Genomic DNA, 21,875 nt, shown 5'->3' on the forward strand with positions numbered 1-21,875 from the left:
GTGCATCAAAATAAACTATTTCCAGCAGTGCAATTCGACTTCTAAGCATCCCAGAAACTATTCAGAAAAGCATAAAGTCAAACATGATTTATAAAAACACCAGTATAGGCTTTTAAGGCCTACAAGTAAAAAACTACATTTTACGCAAAAATGACGTCACTTCCGGTTTCGGGCAGGAAATGGCGGACATGCGATCGTTCGCGCTGACGTCTGTTTCAATGTGGGAAGTGTTATGAACAACTGATGGGATCGGCAAAGCGTGTTTCTGGCATATTATATTTTTGTTCCTGCAAGCGCTTTTTATGCAATTTTTCCAAAGCTATATGTGAAAGGAAACCGTGACCTAGGACACGCTGATGGTATAAGATGTAAGTACAACTCCTCTGGTTTCATATGCAAAAAAAATTATTGTGCTCAGGTTCTAATAATTACACAAAACGGAGCGTGCCCGCTCCTACCGGCTTTAAAGGGTTAAGCTAGCCAAGGTTTCTTACTTTCACTCCTGTATTCCTTACCTTCATTTTTTGTCTTCTTTTCAGCTCTCTCAGATTTGTATGACTGACATTGAATATATTTGAATCTAGTGGAAACCAAATCATTTCTCCGTCTTCTTTCCTGTGCCAGTATTACTGATTCCCTCTTATTTCATCCCTTTCCCACCTCTGTTAGTGTATCTCTGTCTGCAAGCTCATTTCAGCCAAATTGAAATTCACATTGGCTTCTTTGAGTTCTTGGTTATTAGATATTTTATTAGATTACTGAAGTAAAAGGTCACGACCCATGATCTTCTTTTTAACAAATCTAGAGGGAAGTTGTAGTGTATTGTTGATACCCAGAGGGATAGCCTCCGACTCTGTGGGGAAGCTACAGAGCGCTGTTGCTGGCAGGCCTGGAAACAGTATTTTGCCATTGGACACTTTAGTTGGGCCTTTGTCATTTTAGATGTCTATCTGGTGCTGCGAGGCGACCTGCAGAGTTAAAATAAGCCCTGAAAAAATGTTTTCTTGCACATACGCACTCTTCCTGCCTTCAAGTAGAATTTTTACCTGTTCTCACTGTGCTCAAGCAGCACAATCGCAGCACCCAAATCCTCCTCCAAAAATGAAAGACTCAGACTTCAGAATTCAGTATTTTTCTCAATCACAGTAAGTGAAACAATGCATTATGTTACCTACATCTTCCCCCTGGCCTTTTTTTCAAGCACTTTGTGTCAATTAGCATAACCCAAAGCATGCCAGCTTTGGGTTATGCAGAATAAATCCATCACAGGCAAATAATTCACATGCTAAACAGGAGAGGTGACAAACTGTGATCCCAAATAACAAATGGTTTACAAGATATAAAAAAATATTTGTGGCATATGGATGTTTAAGGAGAAAAACGTGTCTTCGGGACAAACGCAGCACTTACTCGCACATTATGACAAATATGTTCTGCAGTGCAGCATCTTGCTTTGAAAAGCAGCTCATAATGGGTGTCACTATGGATGAGGTGGAGGTGTGTTGCTAGGGCAACAGGTGATATTTCGTGTTTTTTTTTTTCCCCCTTCCAAGGTCAAAGCAACTAAAGCGAGAAGTATTGAAAGTGTAAAAGCTGATTTATCACTGCCCCTTACTGTACGTTGATGACAGAATACATCAACACGGCAGCAAAAGAGACTTGAAAAATGTGATTAAGTATCCTTAAAGGTTAAAAATAGTGTGAAATTTTTATATCGGTTTGTAAGCAACATGCACTGGATTCGTCACGCGAGCTTCTGTTGTGCCCGTTTTGTGTTTCTTGTGTCTTTATCCACCTTATCCAGAAACTTCCAACAAAAGGTGCAAACTCTATGTGACTGAATAATCAAGGTAACTGCCTTTTTCACGACAAACAGCCTGCCTTAACTCCGTCTTCACTCCAGGCAACAACTTTAACTGCTGAATTTTGCAAAGCAGCCCTAAAGAGGCATGATTGGTGTGATCGAATATTACAGAGCAAAGCCAACCAATGCTAGCAGGGAGGAAAAAATGACATGCTTATTGTCGGGTGGGATGCACTTTTTTTTTTTTTAATCATGCATGAACATATTAGATGCATGCAGACCAATGCAGTTGTAAATCTGTCAACCCATTCATTATTGTAGGCAGAGGCTCTGTTTGTTTTTTTTTTCTTCATCAGTGTTGCTCGTTGGTATAAGGCCTCTCATTGTGAAGCCTTGAGCTTACACTTCCACTAAGGATGGCAATGGCTGTTGCTATGCTGGCTTTCTAAAGCCAGAGAAAGTGGAGGATCTGACCCAAGGATACTACATGCAACTTGCATCTTGTCAGTGGAAAGTTTGTTGAAAGCTCTACTGGTAACGCTTAAAACAACTATCAAAATGACACATTATTAAGCATTAGTAAAGGAGTAGTACTTAATTCATCATTTATAAAGCATTATTCCATAGTGTGTATTATTAAACCTGTATAAGGCAAAAGTAGTTCTCATTGTAGATGTCACACAAACGTGTAACTGCCTGAATTAAGCATCAAAGTACACTATTAAATTAGTATTTATGAAACCTCTGTTAAAACACAAACAAACAACGAGCTCATATCTTAATCATTATAAACAGAAATGTGCATCTAAACAGCCGAATCACTTACTTAGACTATCTATACACCATGAACATATTATATATGAGCTTATTATTCAAGAATAAAAATATATACCTGTTGCGTTTACCTGTGTTTATTAATCACATAATATGGAGGAGTAATAAACACTAAAACCTTACTAACGCTTAATAGTGTGTCATTGTTATAAAGTGTTATCGCTCCATTATATGATCGTCTTTATCATGTGTCAGACTCCAAATGTGGAAACATTTTATAAGATTAATGCCATTTAGTAGTGAAAGGAGACTTAAACAAGTAGATAAAACCATAAATTAATCAGAGAATTGTTTAGAGTTAATAAATCCTCTGGGAACAAGTGTTGTCGCCTCCTGCCGTCCATTAAAGCATCTCCAGGTTTAAGTAAAATCGCCGGCCTTGTCTGTTGTTTGCAGTAAAGACAGTGATGCCTGTTTTCATTCTTTGAATATCAAATCCTGCCATTCTGTCAAAGCTGCCAGGATCTCAAAGATACATGCAAGGTGTCCTTTGGCATTAGTGCTGGGGTGTTGTAGTCTTGACATGGGTATCACTCTCAATTTGTCAGATATGAAGGATTTTCAAGGCCCCCTTGTCACTTTTAAAAGCAGCAGGAAACAGTGAGTGTTCTTTTTCATTGTGCAGGGCTAATGGGTATACTTCTCACATGCAGACATGACCTTATAATAATTATGACATCAATGACAACTTGGATCTATTGTCTCAATCCTTTTCCATTCATCTTCCTCAGAGTCTCTCAGTAAGATTCCTACTTGTTACGACGTTCTCTCTCTTTCTTTTACCCATTATGTGCATATCTCTCATTGTTCTGCTCACAGTGGGCCACTTCTACTTCTTTGTCTTTGAGTTTGTCTCTTCTGTCCTTCATCTTCTCTTCTCTCTGTCATCGTGATTGGTTTTCTTTCTGTCATATTGTAAAGTCATTTCTCTACCCACGCTACTCTTTTATCACACTTGATCTCCTTCTTGCGTCTCTCTGTTCAGCTTGGTTTCTTTTTTATCGCAAGAACTTTTCCTTTTTTTTAAAATATATTTGTTGATATTTTCTGTTTCGGTGTTTTCTTTTTTCTCTGACATGCTTTTCTCTGCTTACTCAGTTTTCAGGCTTACGATGTTTACCTTTTCTTGCTTTAAATACATAACTTTTTCTGTCTTTCTTATCTTTCCTCCATCAGCATTAATGAGTTATTTTACCTGGGGTGCAATTTCCATAATGTAGTGCTTTTTCCACATATAGATTATAATTGGATTTCCTTTATGCTGTGCTAGTTTCAGTAATTTGATTTGATTGCATTGCTACATAAACAAGATAGCAAGTAAGACAGAGAGCGAAAGAGGAAAAAAAACGTTTGTGTTAAACCTCAAAGGTGGTGGAGAACTAACTGGTGGAGGATGTTGCCTTGCTACAACACCCCTCTACTGAGTCTCCTGGTTTGCCTGACACTTTCTTTGTGGGGTTTGCTTGTTGTCCCTGGATTTGCTCTGAGGATTCTAATATGGAGAGATGCTCTGTGACAATCATCCCTTACGTTTCCTCTGATTGGTTAGTATCCATATAGTAGTCCTGGTTAGAGTTAGACTGAAATATAAGGCCCACAGAAGTAGGCAATGAGAACATTTATGAAATACAGGTGAAAAAACGAAATGTGTCTAAAATGCTGGCACAGAGAGAAGCAGTGTGTATATAGCTGATTTACTGATAACTTATTCTGGTGCTGTAAAATAGTAAGAATGCAATAATGGTAGCACAGTCTTCAAGAAAGACTTTATTTCCTTATATTGTGATAGGAAAATGGAAATGGGTGCAACGATTTATTGTAATGTGCAAACATAGATGGAAATGCATATTTGCAGTTTGAACAATCTTGAAAATTGATATTTATTCTTCACCTCAGCCTCTTAAGCAAGCTTTCTTGTCATTTTTTGAAGTAAATTTCATGAATGGTTCTCATTCAAAGCTCTTCTTTTGAGGTTTGCGCCTTTTTATTCTCTATAAGATTTGACAAGATCCTCCATTACTGAGGTGCAGCCCAAACTATGACAGAACCTCCACCTTGTTTTGATAGATGGTTGTAGACACGATCGTACACACTGCACACCATGCTGATATGCCATGATGTCTACTAGTAGCTCTTTGTGAATCACATTGCTGGGTTAAAAATACCTTTTTGTGCCCGTCAAACTGTGTTGTCTTTGACATTTTTCTGCAAATGCCGGTACACCTCTTGTGTTAGGTCTTTCAAAGGTCAGTGTGTAATGGCTTAATAAAACAACAACAACAACAAAATAAAAAACATTCCGGTGAAAATGTTTAGGTGCAAGCACTGGTAATGAAGGGGGGAAAAATGAGTGAAAAAGCAGCCAATGTCTAAAGGAAAACTGGCTCAAAACCACTTTAAAAACAATATAGGAAAGTCTAGCTCTTTAAAACCAAACACAAAAAAAAGATGAGTGGCTCAAGAATTTTGCACAGTACTACAAATTCTGTAAAATTTTATCCATAGTACATCAAATTGTCATTATACTCCTTTCTTTAAAATTGCGCACACAGCATTGTAATACCGCCACTAAGTAGAATCTCTTTGATACACATTAAAATAAGAAGAAATGATGACTTTCCGAGCTTTTAATGTCTTTAGTGAAGCTAGAAAATAGAACTTTTCACATTTCATTCCATTGAACCTTTATGCTTTTCAGGAGTAGTCGCCTGATCAAGAAAAGTGAAAGAGCATCACAAGAAATTACTAAATTGACGCCGTCTTCAAAACCTGTTTCTGTTTTAGGAAGTGCTGGTACACCAGTGGTTTTCAATGAGAATGGAGATGCTCCAGGGAGATACGACATATTCCAGTACCAGATCACCAACAGATCGACTGCTGAGTACAGAGTCATCGGCTCCTGGACCAATAAATTACACCTCAAGGTGAGATTTTTACACACGTATACCAGTGTACCTAATTGGTTTTTACAGTTTATAAGCTGACAAAACTGCTCATATTTTTCACACATATAAATTGAATGAAGTGAATGGAAAAAAATTAGGAAAAGTGAGGCAAAAACTTGGAAAATCAACTTAAAAGTCAAGCTCGAGTGAAAAATACTAGTTTATTATGAAATGTGTTTTCAATGATTAACATTTTATGGTCTAAAAAGTTGTTCAGTACAGAACATACTGTATGCCATTTACCGTAGTATATATTTCAGATGTGTTTCCAGCTTGTCATAATATGTTGAACTATCTCATTATTAGTATTTTAGCATGACACGTCTGTGTCCTAATGAAAAATGTCATATATTTTGATTTGAGTGCCTCATTGAAGCTTCTGAGGCATTATAGATCAGACACCTTGGAAGAATGAAAATTCAACATGACTATGAGCAGCTGCCATGATTTCAAAATCCCTTGTTACTGGGCTGGATTCGTTTGAGTTATTGCTCTTATTCAGGTGCAAAAGTTAGTTTTTTCAAGCAAGTGTAGATCTTTGCTTCTATTCAGAATACTAATCTTTGTGAAGGAGAGAGACTTGCAAACATTCGCAACTGTGAAAGGTCACACACCTACAGAATACACATAATAACCAATGCTACAGAACCTGGAGAATATACAGTGCCTACTTAGATCCACAGAAAAACAGATAATTGAATGCATTAGCAAACTGAATTCCCATTGTCCCACTCGCTCTCTCTGTCTCACTGACTTACAGTCACATGCACAAAAAAATCTTTGAGCACGCAGCAGTGCTAGGTGTTATAAATCCACCAAGGACTTCATTAGAAAGGCCAGATGACAGATGAGAAAACTAATAGACACAAAACGCTTTCTGGCTGATGGACGGTGTGTTTGTGTGTGTGTCAGTGTGTGTGTTTGTACAGCAGTACAGAAGTATAAAACACAGAAACTGAAGTCACACATGAAGTCACGCACTTTAACAATTTCTAAATAGACAGACATATTTAATTAGGTAAAATCTTGAAAGTATGCAGGGTAGCAGGGGGTAGATTTTATTAAGAACAAAAAAGTTTGAATGTTCATCATTATAAATACAAGACAGCACTGTGGAACATAAGAATGTACAGCATGTGAGTCTCAAGAATTCACACATTCAAACCCTGTGCAAACTGAGTATTGGCTACCTTGAGTGCACTGTCGTGCTATGCAACACTGAGTTGAATCAGCGTTGGGAGATCAGAGGAGATCAGGAGAGATAGCTGTAGACGACAGACTGTTCATCTGCTGTCTACAGCTATCTGTAAAACATGCTGCAGCCACTGTCTTGTTTTGGCATTTTAGCCAGTGATGTTGGGGATCTTGTCAAAACTGATGGAGTTATGAACACAGGAAAGGTTTCATTTTTCAGTATGATCCCAAAAACACTGCAAATAAAATTAAAGTATATCCATGGGAAAAAATGCACAATGGAACACCATCAGTCATGGATTGACCTCGCCAAAGCCTAGGCCTCATCATTACTGGAGTAGTGTGAGATCATCTTGACCAAAAATGCAACAAAAGGCAGACAACGTCCAAAGAAGAGCTTTGAATGTTCTTCGAGAAGTCTGGAGAACTATTCCTGAAGACTACTTAAAGAAATGACAAGAAAGCTGCCTAAGAGAGTTCAGGCTGTGTTGAAGAATAAAGGTGGCCATGCCAAAAATTGACTTTCAAAATCTTTGAAATTATACAAACCCTGTTTCTTTGCCTTATATTTCCCTGTATGCTTTCATATGTTTCAATAAATCACTGCACCAATTTCCTATTTTCCTGGCAAAATAAAATGAAGGCTGACACTGCACTGTAATTAATAAAATATGGGTCTGTGTTGTTTAATTTATGCCTTTTGATAGAAAATAAGGTGATAGTATACAGATATTAAATGGGGGATATGAATAAGTAATGAGCAAAATTTCTCCGTAAACAAAGTTTCTCCTTAGTGATATATGTACAACACTGTGGGCAGCAACTATCCCATTCTTGCATATTAAACTCCATGAGAACTTGTTTCTGTTTGTGTGTCAGTAATTAACTCAAATCCACCCTCTCTAAGTCTAATGAATTTTCCCTTCTAACTAGTTGTTTTAGGACTGGTACTTTTTGTGTTTAAAACAGTAATATTACATTTTGTGCAGCACCCTCGGCGATGGTTAAACCTCAGGGAACGCGGTAATGACAAACTTCCTCACAACTGCTCGCGCACACAACTACAAATTAGTACACACACATTCAAACTCACTCGCAGAGGACGTACGGAGAGCTCAGGGATTCACTATAATGCCAGCATGACACAAACACAAATAAACAAAATGCACACATGGTGAAACATATGCGTGTGCACACTCACAAATAAACACACACACAGACACACACAGAAGGAAATGCAGATGGCCTATTTGTGCCAGATCTGATTATGGTCTGATTGCTGGCTTCCAGACTAGCTGGTGTTAGTTTTGTGCCTGGCAGCACTCAGGAAAATGATCAGAGGATCTGCTTGTGCTAATTGCTCTGCGAGATGCCCTGAAGACACACTTTTTTTTGAAGGTAGAGAGAAAGCTGAGTGTTAAAGGACTGTTAACATACAGTTTATGTCAGCTTCTGCAGATGGCTGCCAATCCTTATGCTCCAAGATGTCCTGTGAGAAAATAAGAAGCTTCATTTTGCCATTTTGACACACAAATAATACTGTTCTTCTCTCAGGTGGAGGCCATGCGTTGGAGGATGGGTGACCCAACTTTCCCTGCCTCCGTTTGCAGCCTCCCGTGCCGTACGGGTGAAAGGAAGAAAGTGGTGAAAGGGGTGCCGTGCTGTTGGCACTGTGAGCGCTGTGAAGGATACCACTTTCAGGTAGATTTCTGAAGAAAAATATCAGCTATCCAAAACCGTCAGCGTGATCCAGAAATTAAAATATCACAAACACTGTGACATCACAGGTCGCATACAAATCTGGCTAGATCTTGATTTGTGTTTGACAAAAATCATGCATCAACACTTTATCAATTTAGCAGTTTCTCTGTCACTCTGATTTCAGCACTGATTATTTGTGTTTTCAAACCTAGAGAGGCTCACAGAACTTCTTAGCCTAACCAATTCATCTGTGTGAAATTGACTTGTCAAAAAACGAGGTAAAAATGTGGATTTTAATCAAATGTCTAACATTCCTTATACACCCTCTCCCAACTTTACAAATGAAACCGCATTTGTTGGAACGCTTTAAAAAGAATCAGCTGAAAGACCTGTTTGCAATAAAAACTGTTTGACATTGTAAACGTGTTAGCTTCTGCACACATCGACTTGTTGACAGCTGCTGTCTGCTTACTCCTGCTCTTTTTTTAGGCAATTAAAAAAGTGAGGCACTTAGATTGTCCATTTTGAATTTCTATATAGAGAAAGTATCTAATTTGAGGAGAGGGAAATGCCCTGATCACACATTTTGAAGCTGCATTAATGATAAAAAAGAAAGCACAACCTCTTTCAGTTGTGTAAGGCTTTACATATCAGGACATAATAAAATGATCTGGTCCTTATCAGGTCTTCAAATTAGGTAGATAAATATCAGCAGGTAAAATATTACACTGTGTCATCATTTATTTTAGAAATACTGAGCTAAAATGCAGAATCAATGTATGAAAAAACTAGTTTTGCCTAAATATAGCCATCCTTTTTCTATAGGAATAAAGAGAGTCAGGGATGTCTAGGTGCTGCTAATCAAAAGAATTTGATTAACTGATCAGCAGCAGCACTTCTATAAAAGCAAATGTTTTGTCACTTTGCTGGTCTAAAGCATTCAGGTATGTGTTAACACGAGGCCAAGGAGTGATTAGCAGTGATCTCTGAGGAAGAATTGTTATTGGTTATCAGTCTGGGAAGGGTTATAAGGCCATTTCCAAAAAAAAGTCCATTCAAAGATTATTCACAAGTGAAAAACATTCATGAAAGTAGAATAAGAAAAAATCTGAAACTGAAGTTTGCCTAGAAATGCTGCCACTTCTTCTCTTTCTTGAAAAAAAAAAAGAACATGGCAGCACTGCTTCAGTTTGCAAAGTTGCATTCAAACAAACCACTAGACACAATGTCCTTGAGATAGCAGACAGGAAAATGGAAATGCTTGGCCATAATGCACAACACCATGTTTGCTGAAAAACCAAAGCATATCAGAACAAACACCTCACACCAACTGTCAAGCACAGTGATGGAGGGGTGATGATTTGAGCTCGTTTTTCAGTCAAAGGGCCTGGACACACTGAGTCGACCATAAAGATAACTGTAAACAATGTATACTCAATCAATCAATCAATCAAAGCTTTATTCGCCACGTGCAGGTTGCCCTGCAGTGAAATAGGACCCCCCCCGACTTTACACACACAACACAGACATCACATGGGGATACAGGTCGGAGATCGGTAGCGTTACAGAAAAAAAACACTGAAATTACAATGGGAAAGTACAAGAGGAAAAAAAGTGACCTCTACTCATGCTGGGCTCCTGGGAGGACAGCATGAGAACAGGAAACAAAAAAAACTCCTCTGCACAAAGAAGCACATAAATGTCCACAGCACAACATTATGAAACACGTGACAAACCACAGGGTCGGGTGGGGGGTGAGGAGTAATCCGAAGCAAACACAGCAGCCATCCTGCCCAGCGCTACCATTCCAGCGCGGGCTCAGACCCGCCGTGTTCCCAGGACGGAACAAGCATCGAAGGCGTTTGGAAAGGAAAAAACGTGAGACTAGACAAGGACATAAGAGGCTAAGCAGGGAAGCTAAAGGAGCGGAGGAGAGAAGAAAAGTGAGACTGCCTTCGTCAAGAGCAAGAGCAGAAAAAAGTATATTGTAGTCAAATATGAGACTATGCAGCAGCTAAAGCATGGCTGAAATTGGGCCATGCAAGTGAACAATGATCTTCAGTACACCATTGAAAATTAGATGTACATGAGCCATAACTGTATATCCCCTGAGAAAATTAAATTATCATTGGGGACCATTTCAAAGTCTATCATGCTTCCTGTTTAGTTGGAAAAATACTTGAACAAGCACGTATATGTCAAAAAATGTGCTTAGGAAAGAAAATAGAAAATATCAGTTACAACAGCAGCTGCTCATGTTTATGAGGGCGAGCACTCAATAGCCATTTTGCAGAAACAAGCAGTAATTGTGGAGTTGTCAAAAGCATAACTGATAATAAGTCTTTTCCTCAGAATTATATTAGATTGTGTCTTATGGAGATCAGGCACACATATATTTACATAAAAAGAGTTTTTTTTCTACATGTTTTGGCAAAAAAATAAATTGATTAACGAATTAAACCATATAAATGATGTCAATGATGTAATAGTCAGCTCCCGCTCCAATAAGGTCCTCATTCTGTGAACAGACTCCTTCTGATCTATGAGATGGTGACAGTACTCCCTGCTCTGTTCTGCAGCCTCAGTGAGATACAGCACACCACCTTTCCTTCTGCTGTGGGTTCAGATTAGATTGGCCCCGGCAGTCCAATAGATAATAATGCATTGGTCTGACTGCAGGAAGAGAGACACAAGACAACAAAATGAAATCAAGGCACACCACAACAGCCAGATGGCCAGATGGTTTTTCAATCAGCCAATTCATGGTTGAATCGGTGTTTAACAGTCAAATTATCATTAGAAAAATCTGTTTACTTAAGGAAAATGAACTAATGCATGTTCTAAAACCTCTCTCCCCGTTAGGCCTCAGAGTTCACCTGTGAGCTGTGCCCATACGAGAAGCGACCTGATGCCAACCGCACTGGCTGCACTCCCATTCCGATCATCAAACTGGAGTGGCACTCACCCTGGGCCATCGTCCCCGTCTTTATCGCCATGCTGGGTATCATCGCCACCTCTTTCGTCATCGTCACTTTTGTCCGGTACAATGACACGCCCATCGTCCGAGCTTCGGGGCGAGAGATGAGCTACGTGCTGCTTACTGGAATCTTCCTGTGCTATGCCATCACATTCCTGATGATCGCGACGCCGGATGTGGGCGTGTGCTCCCTGAGGAGGATTTTCTTAGGCTTGGGGATGTGTTTTAGCTATGCTGCGCTGCTCACCAAGACCAACAGGATACACCGCATCTTTGAACAAGGGAAAAAGTCTGTAACAGCACCCAGGTAAAAATGCCATTACGTCTGCTCTTGGCCCTTTTGTGCGTACATGTTTGGGCTGTGCAGATTTTGATGGGTTCAGTGGCACTTAATATTGCTATAAGTGTGGCTTTTTTGCACTCAGGTGTGTGACTTTACCTGCACCCTACTTTTTCAGATACTTGCGGTCATTACTCATCATTTATTTTTCATACATTATTTATGAGAGTCATGAACTAACAATTTCCTATTGTACTGCTTGCACTCAGTGTGAGTGACTCTGGGAGAGAGCATCCACTAAGTGGCTAAATTGTTAATGCAGGATTTAATAGTGCTCAGGTTCATGGCCCTGCTATCCAGACAGTTAGATTTTTTCCCTTTTTTTTTCTTCCTCTTCTTTTTTTTCCCATCCAGCTACAGACTTTTTACACAAAGTATTTTGAGGCTCTTTTCAGGTTACGGTAGTGACTCTAAGGTAGTCAAGCACTGAGTGTCCTTTGAACTTGAGAGCTTGAAGGAGTGGGTTGTTTCTTTCATTCTGATGCAAGTGGAAATATAGTTTTTGTTTTGGGCCATGATTTGCACCCCGGTTTTGATATCTCTGTCATCCTAGATGATCATCACATTTTCTCTTTTCAGCTCTATGTCTTCTTGCAACTGCTCCTCCTTGTTTCTCCCTTTCTTTCTTGCTGCAAAACCCATCATTATATTTTCCCTGATCTCGCTCTAGCTCTCAGCGTGGATTTGCTGGAGTGTGTATGGTCGCATTTATAGAAATTTAATATATTGCCGCTGTCAAGTGGGAGACTTGTCTCAACCTTTTAGAGTCTAATAAAACTGTTTTCTTTTCATCTTATTGGGACAGGATTTTTGAGTGTTTAAGTTATTTTTGGACCGTACTGGCTGAAGACTTTATGAAAAATCAAATTCTGTGGAAAATAGAATAGATCTAGTCTTACGGTGAATCTCAGTGGATCACCATGTCAGCCACTGCATTATGATGTTTCACTGAACCTGCTTGAAATTTTATACCTGTTGGAGTCACCCGTTCCTGGTAGGTCAAAGTGAAAAGATAAAATGTATTTACAGATCGCCCACAATGGTTATTGAGAGCCTTTTTATGGGTTAGGCGTCTACCTCTGTGTGCAGATGCATTCCTGACCCAAGACAGATTAAAGTGAACAAGGTATATTACTGCTCTACATGCCAGATATTTATATTCTGGCATTAGCTAGCTAAGCCAACTGAGTAATGTATATCTGTATTTGAATATCCAGAATCTGAAGTCAAGGAAAATTCAATTCTATTCAATAAATAGTCTAAATTCTGTTACTCAATTATGTTTGAACAATAGTTATTGTCCAGTAACAAGTACCCTTTCTGCATTTATCTATATTCATAAGCAATCTCTGGCTGCCAAAACAGAAAATCTTGGCCTGAATCTTTGTTGGCTACACCAACCAAATACCCTCCAGAGGTTAAGTCACCAGACTGGCCAATGCATTACCAGACTGCTATTTAACTAACCATGTGACACTGAAGCAATGTTTAAGTTTAGTTCTATTGGAAAAATGTAGCATGAATTCAAAACAACAGTAATCTAAGGGAGCTTTATATTGAAAGGTAAAGAGCATACGGTGCTACTCTTACAAAGGGTAAACTCAAGTGACTGATCCCCCATGAGCAACCACTTGGTGGTGGAGGAAGTGCTGCCTTTTGTCAGGAAGAGACCTCTGGCAAAACCAGGCTTAGATAAGGGTGGCCATCTGCTGAACCAGTAAGGGGTTCTGAGGAAAGAGATGGCAGACAAGAGCGGCATAGAAAGACCACGACCAAGAAACAGGATAAAATACCAGCTAACAAATAGTTAATGAGATGCGATTGTGCTATATCAATATGAAAATAGTGAAAAGAGTTGAGTGAAACAGAGGTACTCTGTTTATCATCGCTACATCCTATATATCAGCAAACTAAAGGATTGTTCAAGGTAACTTATGAAAGAGAAAAGAGAGGGGGACTGTCTCCTGAACGCAAACTGGGAGCTGGTGGAACAAGCTCTCAGCTCATGAAAAGAAGTTGGTGCAACCTGAGAAATGTAACCATGAGTGCATATTTTCTAGCATTAATTGCAGTTTTTCATCCTTGCTAAATCAAAATTTAATTAACCATCCTGTTCTTTACAGGTTTATCTCTCCTGCCTCCCAGCTCGTCATCACCTTCTCCCTGATCTCAGTTCAGCTTCTGGGTGTCTTTGTGTGGTTCGCCGTGGATCCTCCCCATACTGTAGTGGACTACGGCGAGCAGCGGACCCAGGACCCCACGGCAGCACGTGGTGTCCTCAAGTGCGACATCTCAGACCTGTCTCTCATCTGCTCCCTGGGTTACTCAATTCTGCTGATGGTTACGTGCACGGTTTACGCAATCAAGACGCGAGGCGTGCCCGAAACCTTTAACGAAGCCAAGCCTATTGGATTTACCATGTACACCACCTGTATCATCTGGCTGGCGTTCATACCCATCTTCTTTGGCACGTCCCAGTCTGCAGAACGGGTGAGTGTGTTTATAGTTTGGATGACACTTATTACATCCTGAGAAAACGGAAAGTGTGTTGTTGGTGTCTGTCCTTCAACCCCAATCAACTGCAAGATTTCTGAGGATCAAACTGTAATATGTGCCTGCTTGCTTAACTGTTTGTTTTCCCTTTATATCACCGCTTTAAAATTCAAATCAATTCCTCTTGGAACATCTCCATCTACTGTGAACAGCAGGGCAAATTTGTATTTTGCTGTGCTTGAGCAAAGTTAGATCTATATTTAAGTGCAATATTTTTTTAAAATACAAAACTTCTCTGGCAGGTGCAAGGTGGTTGTGCGATCAGTCCGCTTTTGCTTCACGTGGTTCAAAACTCCTAAGCAGATTTTAAAGCAAGTTTTGAAATTGCATTTTGAGCCATACGTTTGATGTATTGCTTTGGCAAAAAGTGTCCTTTTACTACCTCCCTGAAAATTCTCAAAATCAAAACCGTATCTCTTGGCACTGAAGTACAGAAGTGTTTTACAACTGTAGCTATACTATTGGCTTAGAGTCAGAAATCTCCCGACAATCCCTCGTGAGTACAAGAGGATTTACTGTCTGTCTGATGGACTGGAACCGTGCCATGGTCTGGGCTTATAGAGAGTTATACTGCCGAGCTTATTCTTCCTACCTGTAGTTAATTCTTAATGGGTGTTCGATGAGAATAAAAGCCACGTGAGGTGTGTGTGAGGGTATGAGTGATAGCGTGACTGGCTCTTAAACAGTGTCCTTTCATCTTATCGGCTTAGAAACAGTGGGTTTGAATGCGCACGTAAACACCAATATAGCTAATCTGATTCATAAGACCGTACACATATTGAAGCGTACTGTTTACTCGAGCTAAAGCAGCAGTGGTCTATTGATTCCATTTCTTGATAGTGCGAATATGCTGCTTTCAACAATAACACACTTTATACACTCATTGAGATTCATGACAGGTCATTGATTTTTTTTTTTTTGTCCAAGTCACATTTTTTACATCACAGTGCTAAACACACTCTATACATCTGTATAAAGAAAATGTGCACATTACTCTAGATCAATAGAAGTAAACAGGCATATACAGTGCTGTGACAAAGTATTTACCAGCTTCCTGATTTCTCATGTTTCTATGTATTTGTCTCATTAGCGTGTTTCCAATCATCAAACACATTTTAAGAAAGAACTGCAGTTTGCGATAACTGGTAAAAAGTTTGTCACATCTCTATGGAGGACTTGGCCTGCTGTGAACAGCCTGGTAAAGGTCATGTCAAAGCATCTCAATTGGATTTAAGTTCAGACTTTGACTAGGCTTTTTTTTAACTTTCTTTTTTGAGCTGATGAGTGGACATTCTCCTTCAGGAGTTTCTGGTAGTGAGCTGAGCTACCAGAAAGTGAAGCAGCAAAGCAGCCCAAGACCATCACACCACTGCCACCGAAAGTTCAATTTGTCCCATCAGTCCACAAAATATTTTCCCAAAATCTCAGAGATCATCAAGATGTCTTTTTGGTCAGCAGTGGTTTTCACCAACTCTCCCATGGATGCCATTTTTTCTCAGTCTCTTTGTTGTTGAATAATAAACACTGACCATAACTAATTCAAGTGAGGACTGCAATACTTTAGATCTTCCAACCATCCATTCGCTTCTGCTTCTCCTTTTCAGGGTCGCTGAAGCCAAACCCAGCTATTTTAGGGCAAGAAGCAGGGTACACCCTGGACAGGTCGCCAGTCTCTCACAGGGCTAACTTATAGACTGAGACAAACAATCGCACTCACACCTAAATTCCCTATGGTGTGATTTAGTGTTTCCAATTAATCTATCCCTAACTGCATGCCTTTGGACTGTGGGAGGAAGTCAGATTACCCGGGCATAACCCACACAAACACGAGGAGAATATGCAAACTCCACATAAAAAGACCCTTGCCTGATGGTGGAATTGAACTGAGGACCTTCTGGTTGTGAGGCAAGTGTTAACCACCACGCCACTGCCATTTCTCCACTTGTGGATAATGGCTCTCAGCAGGATGCACTGGAGTCCAAAAGCCTTAGAAAACGGCTTTCTAACTCTTTCTAGATAGCTATCCAAGAAGCCTAGTCAAATTGAGATGAGATAGCCTTTATTTGTCAGTTGCAGGTCTTTTGCCCACAACCGAGATGACAGACCTTGCCAACCGTACATACAATACACAAACATCACATTGGGGACACAGGTCAGGCTAGGTAGCGAGGAAAAAAAACATCGAAATGTGTATCACAAAAGGATAATACAGGAATGCACAGATATGAACACACGTAACATGGGAAAGTGTTCCAGTGTGTACATCTGATCTGGGACCGCTGCAATCTTCGACTGCGCCTCCAGCTGACCCGATGTCCACATCAGAGGGGAGGTAAGCGTTGGAGGTGGCGTTGGATCCGGGGTAGGGAGGGTGATGCGTCAGTGAGTGCTTGTATCAGTATATGTATGTGTGTGCGTGTCCATAGTTCAGCTGAGACAGTGTCCTTCGCCCTGCCAGGCTAAGTAAACAGTCTTCCAGCCAACCCAGGTGGCCTTGCATGGAATGGGAAGGAACAGACTCAACACAGTCGTTAACTTAAACTTAACTGGATGTAAATCCAAGTGAGATGCTTTGACATGACCTTAAATGGGCCATTCAAGTTGGACAAAATTCCTCCATAGTGACGTGATAAACTTATCATTTAAAAATTGAGTTTTGTATCTACTCAAATACATGTCAACATGCTAAGATTGAGGCTCCAGATTCCAGAGGATAACATCGCTGTAGCTATATCAAGTGTTTTATAAACAGTCCAAGACCTGTGTCCGCTGCATATTCCAGATTTCTCTTCCTCTACCTCTACCAAAATCGTGTCAGCTCTAATAATCTCTTCCTATTTTGGAGTGTTAGTCAGGATATTTTCATTTCCTCCTTTTCTCTACATCTAAGCCCATTTTCCTTTCAAGACGGGTGCCAGCCTCTGTCACATGGCAGAGAGCTGACATCAAAGTGATCCCGTCTAATCACACATCAGGGAAATCATACTCTTGCTGGATGTTTCATGCACTCTCATTTTTTCCATAAGAAGTCGGAGAGTAATTGTTGATGCAATACATTTTAAGTGTATCTGTAAGTTCAGTATTTCTCCTTTTCCCCAGGAATAACCTTACTCTACAGTTATACCAAAATAAGGAGACTATTTCTTATAACTGCAGCTTCTCAAATCCATCAAGATACTGTGTGTGAATGACAGGCAAGCTGCTCATGTTATGCGAGTTCTGTGTTTGAGACTACATGCAAAGTTTTGTGCTTGTGACCATTTAAAGGGGCCGAATGTTTCATGGCAGGATTTTGCACATCCCTGACTGTAAAAGTAATTTGTGTGCATATTCATGAGGCCATATCTATGTGTGAATGCATTCTATCGGACATAGCATGCTGTCATACTGGACGGGCATTGCAGCGTCCATGCCTTGTTTGCTTGGCTAATTAGAATGTCCACCAGCAATTTTGTGTGCATTTTGTGTTAGCATGTTTGTCCGATGGGTTGTATTTAATTGGAATATCCACCAGCGCACATTCGCTTGTCTCTGTATGTTGTTTCTAATTGGGATATCCTCTGGAGTGTGTGGCAGCTGGCTGGCTAACAGAGAAAGCAGAATAGAGGGAGGAGAGAGTGAAGTGAAAGGAGTAAACAGGTAATGATGTGACTTGCTGATGGGACTTTAATGAGGAGAGCTCTACCAAGGGCATAGGTTTGGTTTCAGACAGAGGGGAGGGCGATGGAGCTGCAGTGAAGTTAGTTGGAGGTTAGGTGACAGCATGACTCTCATTATGATTAACTTTGTGATTATCATGCTTCACCTGGTATCTTGATATAAGGGTTAACATTTGTATGACTATGCACACAGTTAATAGAAGTATACCAGAGTGCAGCAAGTGATAATCAAGTCTGGATGTTTCGGCATGCTCAGAAAAGTCACAGTTACATTGTTGTGTGCTATGCCTCGTCTGAAATGCTGACGTCAGTGAAATTTACAGGGACCTGAAAACTTTACTGCAGTTAGTTCTTGGCTCTGGGATTGTGTGGAGGCTTCTTTCAATACAGTGACTTTCACACTGGCCTTGTGGGAACATTTCAAATGTATAAGAGCTTGGATTATAAGAACCTTTCTTCAGCAGGTGTGCTTCAGCACTTCTTTTCACAGTCAGTGTTGGGGAACACATCTCAATGGGAGCATTTAAACATTTATATAAACAAAAGAAAATCTTTAACTCAAGGTCCACTGGCGTACATCTTTTCAGATTCTTCAACCACATTTCAGGGCCCATGTTGGCAGACAGAGTTTGCTCAGTTGTCATGGAGATAGCTTTGTTGGCCATTTATTGTCTGTGTGGTGTGGTGCTATGGCTCAGAAGCTGCTCCTCGTGCTCTGGGTCAAAATATTCTAAAACAGAAACCAACAAGAACCAATTCTATCAAACAGCCCCTTGCATTAAGTGTGAAGCAGTTACAGAATGTGACAGTTTGTTTGTGCACATTGATACAAGTTGGCATTTGTTCATTGCACTCAGCAGTCAGATTATGAAAGTAACTCACTGCATTTGAAAGTATGTTTCATGCCTGTACCACACGTGCTCTTAAAACTCTGATGGGATTCTGATGACCACCAAGTCATGACGAAAGAGCGTTGAAACTCATGATAACTGTTGTTTAACTAAAGGCAGTATATACCAGATATGGGTGTTCTACAAGCCGTGGCCCAAAACCAGCCTGTTGGCTGTCCCGGACCGGCTGATGAACTCCCTATCAGAGAATAACTTATTTATAAGTTGCAACTTCCCTGGTTGAAACCAATGTTTTTGAGACATGTGAATTTGCCAGCCCTGAAAGATGTCGGCTCGCATTAAAAAACAAAGAGAGATTGATGTGCAATGTTGATCTTTTCCAAGACCATAAATAAAATTATAATTATTAAAGTTTAATCCTTGAATAAATAAATACTGAATACTGAGTTTGAATAAACATTAAAAAACTAAATGTATAGAGAAATTGACTTCTGAACCATTGCTAGCAAAGGAGCAAATGCAATAACAAGTTGTTGTTGTTTTTTTTACCACTCTTTACACATCCAGGGATGGAACTGTCAAGATCAGATTTGTGATTTCCCTCAGAATCACAAAAAACAGTAAGTCATGAGATATGAAGTTTGTCAGAGAGTGTTTGGTGGACTCTGTGCTAATATGCTCCTCTCCAAGAAAATGGTAACAAGATGGATCGAAGACATTGGTGGAAATGTAGAGCTTTAGTTTAGAATCAAAGCAGACAATAAAAAATTTTTTCCTTTGGTTCTGTATGATAGTTGGGATGTCTGTAATGCAGGTAACAGGACAGTTATAACCACAATCCATCACCATCTGGTGGCTTTGAGATAGAATGCAGGTTTAAGGCACTTCCACATTGGCTTTATATATACATATATATATATACATGTATATATATATATGGAAAATGGCCCTATAAGTCAAAACTAGTCTGCAAAGAATCGCTGCCGTTGGTGTCCAATAGCACTTCCATTCCATACTGCTGGTGTCCATGAACAACAATAGTAAATAAAATGATGTCAGTGTAGTTGTTTTTAATGTTTATACAGAGGATAAAATAGGTGATTGTCCATCAGCATTATTCCAAAAATTTGTGCTGTGAGACTCCGGTGGACTGTGTGTTAACTATGAGGCAAATTTTAAAATCTCTGTTTTATTGCTCAAGACTGGCTCTTGCACTCAAAGTAAATGGCCTTCTTGATATTTCTGCAGTGATCCTCTGACTCTCATTTAATGACCTTTACTCCTTCCCACACACACACACCAAGCTGTGTTCAGCTTTTGGTCTGGTGTTTACAGGCAGCTGTTGTCTGTTTCTGCTGTTCAGCCAGCCTCTTGTCTGCAGCCATTTCACTGATGCTTTTTGAAGATGTTGCATCATACGTCACACACTTTTTAGGATATCTGTGTTCAGAAGCCAAGAACCTTAGAGGTTTCCTGTGATACTGTAAGGGGCCTGTGTAAAATTTAAAAAAGAATACAAGCAAGTTTAGACTCTCTTTATTTTCATGGTACTCTATGTGTATACTTGAAACTGCTTTATGTAGTTCTTTTACTGACAAATATAGATTTGAGATTCAGAGCCACAGCAGGCAGAGAAAGGGGAAGAGGAAGAAGTCAAAGGGTGGGGGAAAAGCATTTAGATGGAGAGATAAAAATTGCAAGGGAGTTTTATAATGAGAGATGGAGGGATGCAGGAGGACTGGGAGATACAGGCTAAGGATGTGAGAGATAAATCATCAAAGAAGGAGCTTCTTAACCATCACAGATGGGTAGAAAGTATTGTTATGAAATAGGTCATGCATCGATGCAGAGGATGGAGGCTCCAAACAGCTTCTGCCACACCCTGCAGAAATGTGAAAGGTTGTGTTGTGCGAACGTTGCATGTGCGCTTCCCTCTACCTCACTCTGCTTGCTGTAGAGCCCTAACCACATGGCACATCCTCTCTGCAGCTATCTCTCTCAGTGTGCGCCTCATCATTCCTTTGCCCGACTCTATCGACATAAGGCCATCTTTCATTTCTCTGCTTTCTCCTGTCTCTGTCTGTTTCTCTTTATCTGTACGTCTCTTTGTGCCTCTATGTGAGCCGGCTCTCTTGTTCTCCAGATGTCCTAAATATGGCCAACTTGTTATTTTCTGCCTCCAACCAAGGAAGAAGCAACCATACGAGTTCAACTCACAAACCCACTCGCTGTGTGTTTGTGTGTGTGTATGTTTGTGTGAGTGTGTCTTTTTCACAGCAGGTGGATATTTTTTAGTGGGTTTGTTTTTGAATCGTTAAGTGCACACCAGTTGCTTGCACAGAGACATCTTTGAGTGACTTTTATGTTATTTAATTATCCTAGTACCAACGGAGGAGCTGCCAAGAGTTAAAATATCTACATGTGTAAGTATAGAATTAAGCCATTTTGCGGGGCCCAGGAGAAATTCTTTGCTAAAATATGACTTTATTCATTAGATTTTCTTTTTTCTTTCTTCTCTAGGCATGAAAACTTTGGGCTACATTACAGAGTAAAACAATGAGATATGTGATACAGCCTAAATCCAGGCTAAGAAATGACTGACTCATGCTGTGATGTAATAGAAGGACACAGCTGCATGCACTGAATAATATGAATCAGCAGGTTCAATCACTGTGGCTCCTTTTCGTATACACCTATGCACCTTTTGTCTCTCGCGGCCTCCCCTTCAACTCATCATTCTACTTTTTAATCATAAATTTTTCATCTCACTTTTTGAAAACACACATAAGTACATAAGCACTCTGCTGTCTAACCCAGGAGAAAAGAAGGAGTCCTGACCTAAAAATACCCAACACTGGAAGTGAAATATTGCAGTAACATTCCTCATTTTTGTTCTTTTCTTGGTGATTATGTTTGATTTTCAGGAGTGTAAAGCGCAGACTATCAATCTCTTTGCATTATAAATCCATCTCTGTCCTTTACCGCACCCACACACACACACACACGCTGAGACACAC

General features: G+C 40.0%; 1 protein-coding gene across 5 annotated transcripts in view; it reads left to right on the forward strand.

Moving 5' to 3' along the window:
- Positions 1-21,875, forward strand: part of grm8a (glutamate receptor, metabotropic 8a) — a 281,453-nt gene that overhangs the window by 240,734 nt on the left and 18,844 nt on the right. For all 5 annotated transcript variants that reach the window (XM_005941599.3, XM_005941601.3, XM_005941598.3 and 2 more), the window contains 4 exons: positions 5,423-5,562; positions 8,332-8,478; positions 11,341-11,762; positions 13,919-14,285. In XM_005941599.3, coding sequence (XP_005941661.1) covers positions 5,423-5,562; positions 8,332-8,478; positions 11,341-11,762; positions 13,919-14,285 — 1,076 coding nt within the window. The remainder of the gene's footprint in view (positions 1-5,422; positions 5,563-8,331; positions 8,479-11,340; positions 11,763-13,918; positions 14,286-21,875) is intronic.

Source organism: Haplochromis burtoni, unplaced genomic scaffold, assembly GCF_018398535.1.
Source record: "Haplochromis burtoni strain Fernald_Lab_line unplaced genomic scaffold, NCSU_Asbu1 Contig_315, whole genome shotgun sequence".
Taxonomy (NCBI): Eukaryota; Metazoa; Chordata; class Actinopteri; order Cichliformes; family Cichlidae; genus Haplochromis; species Haplochromis burtoni.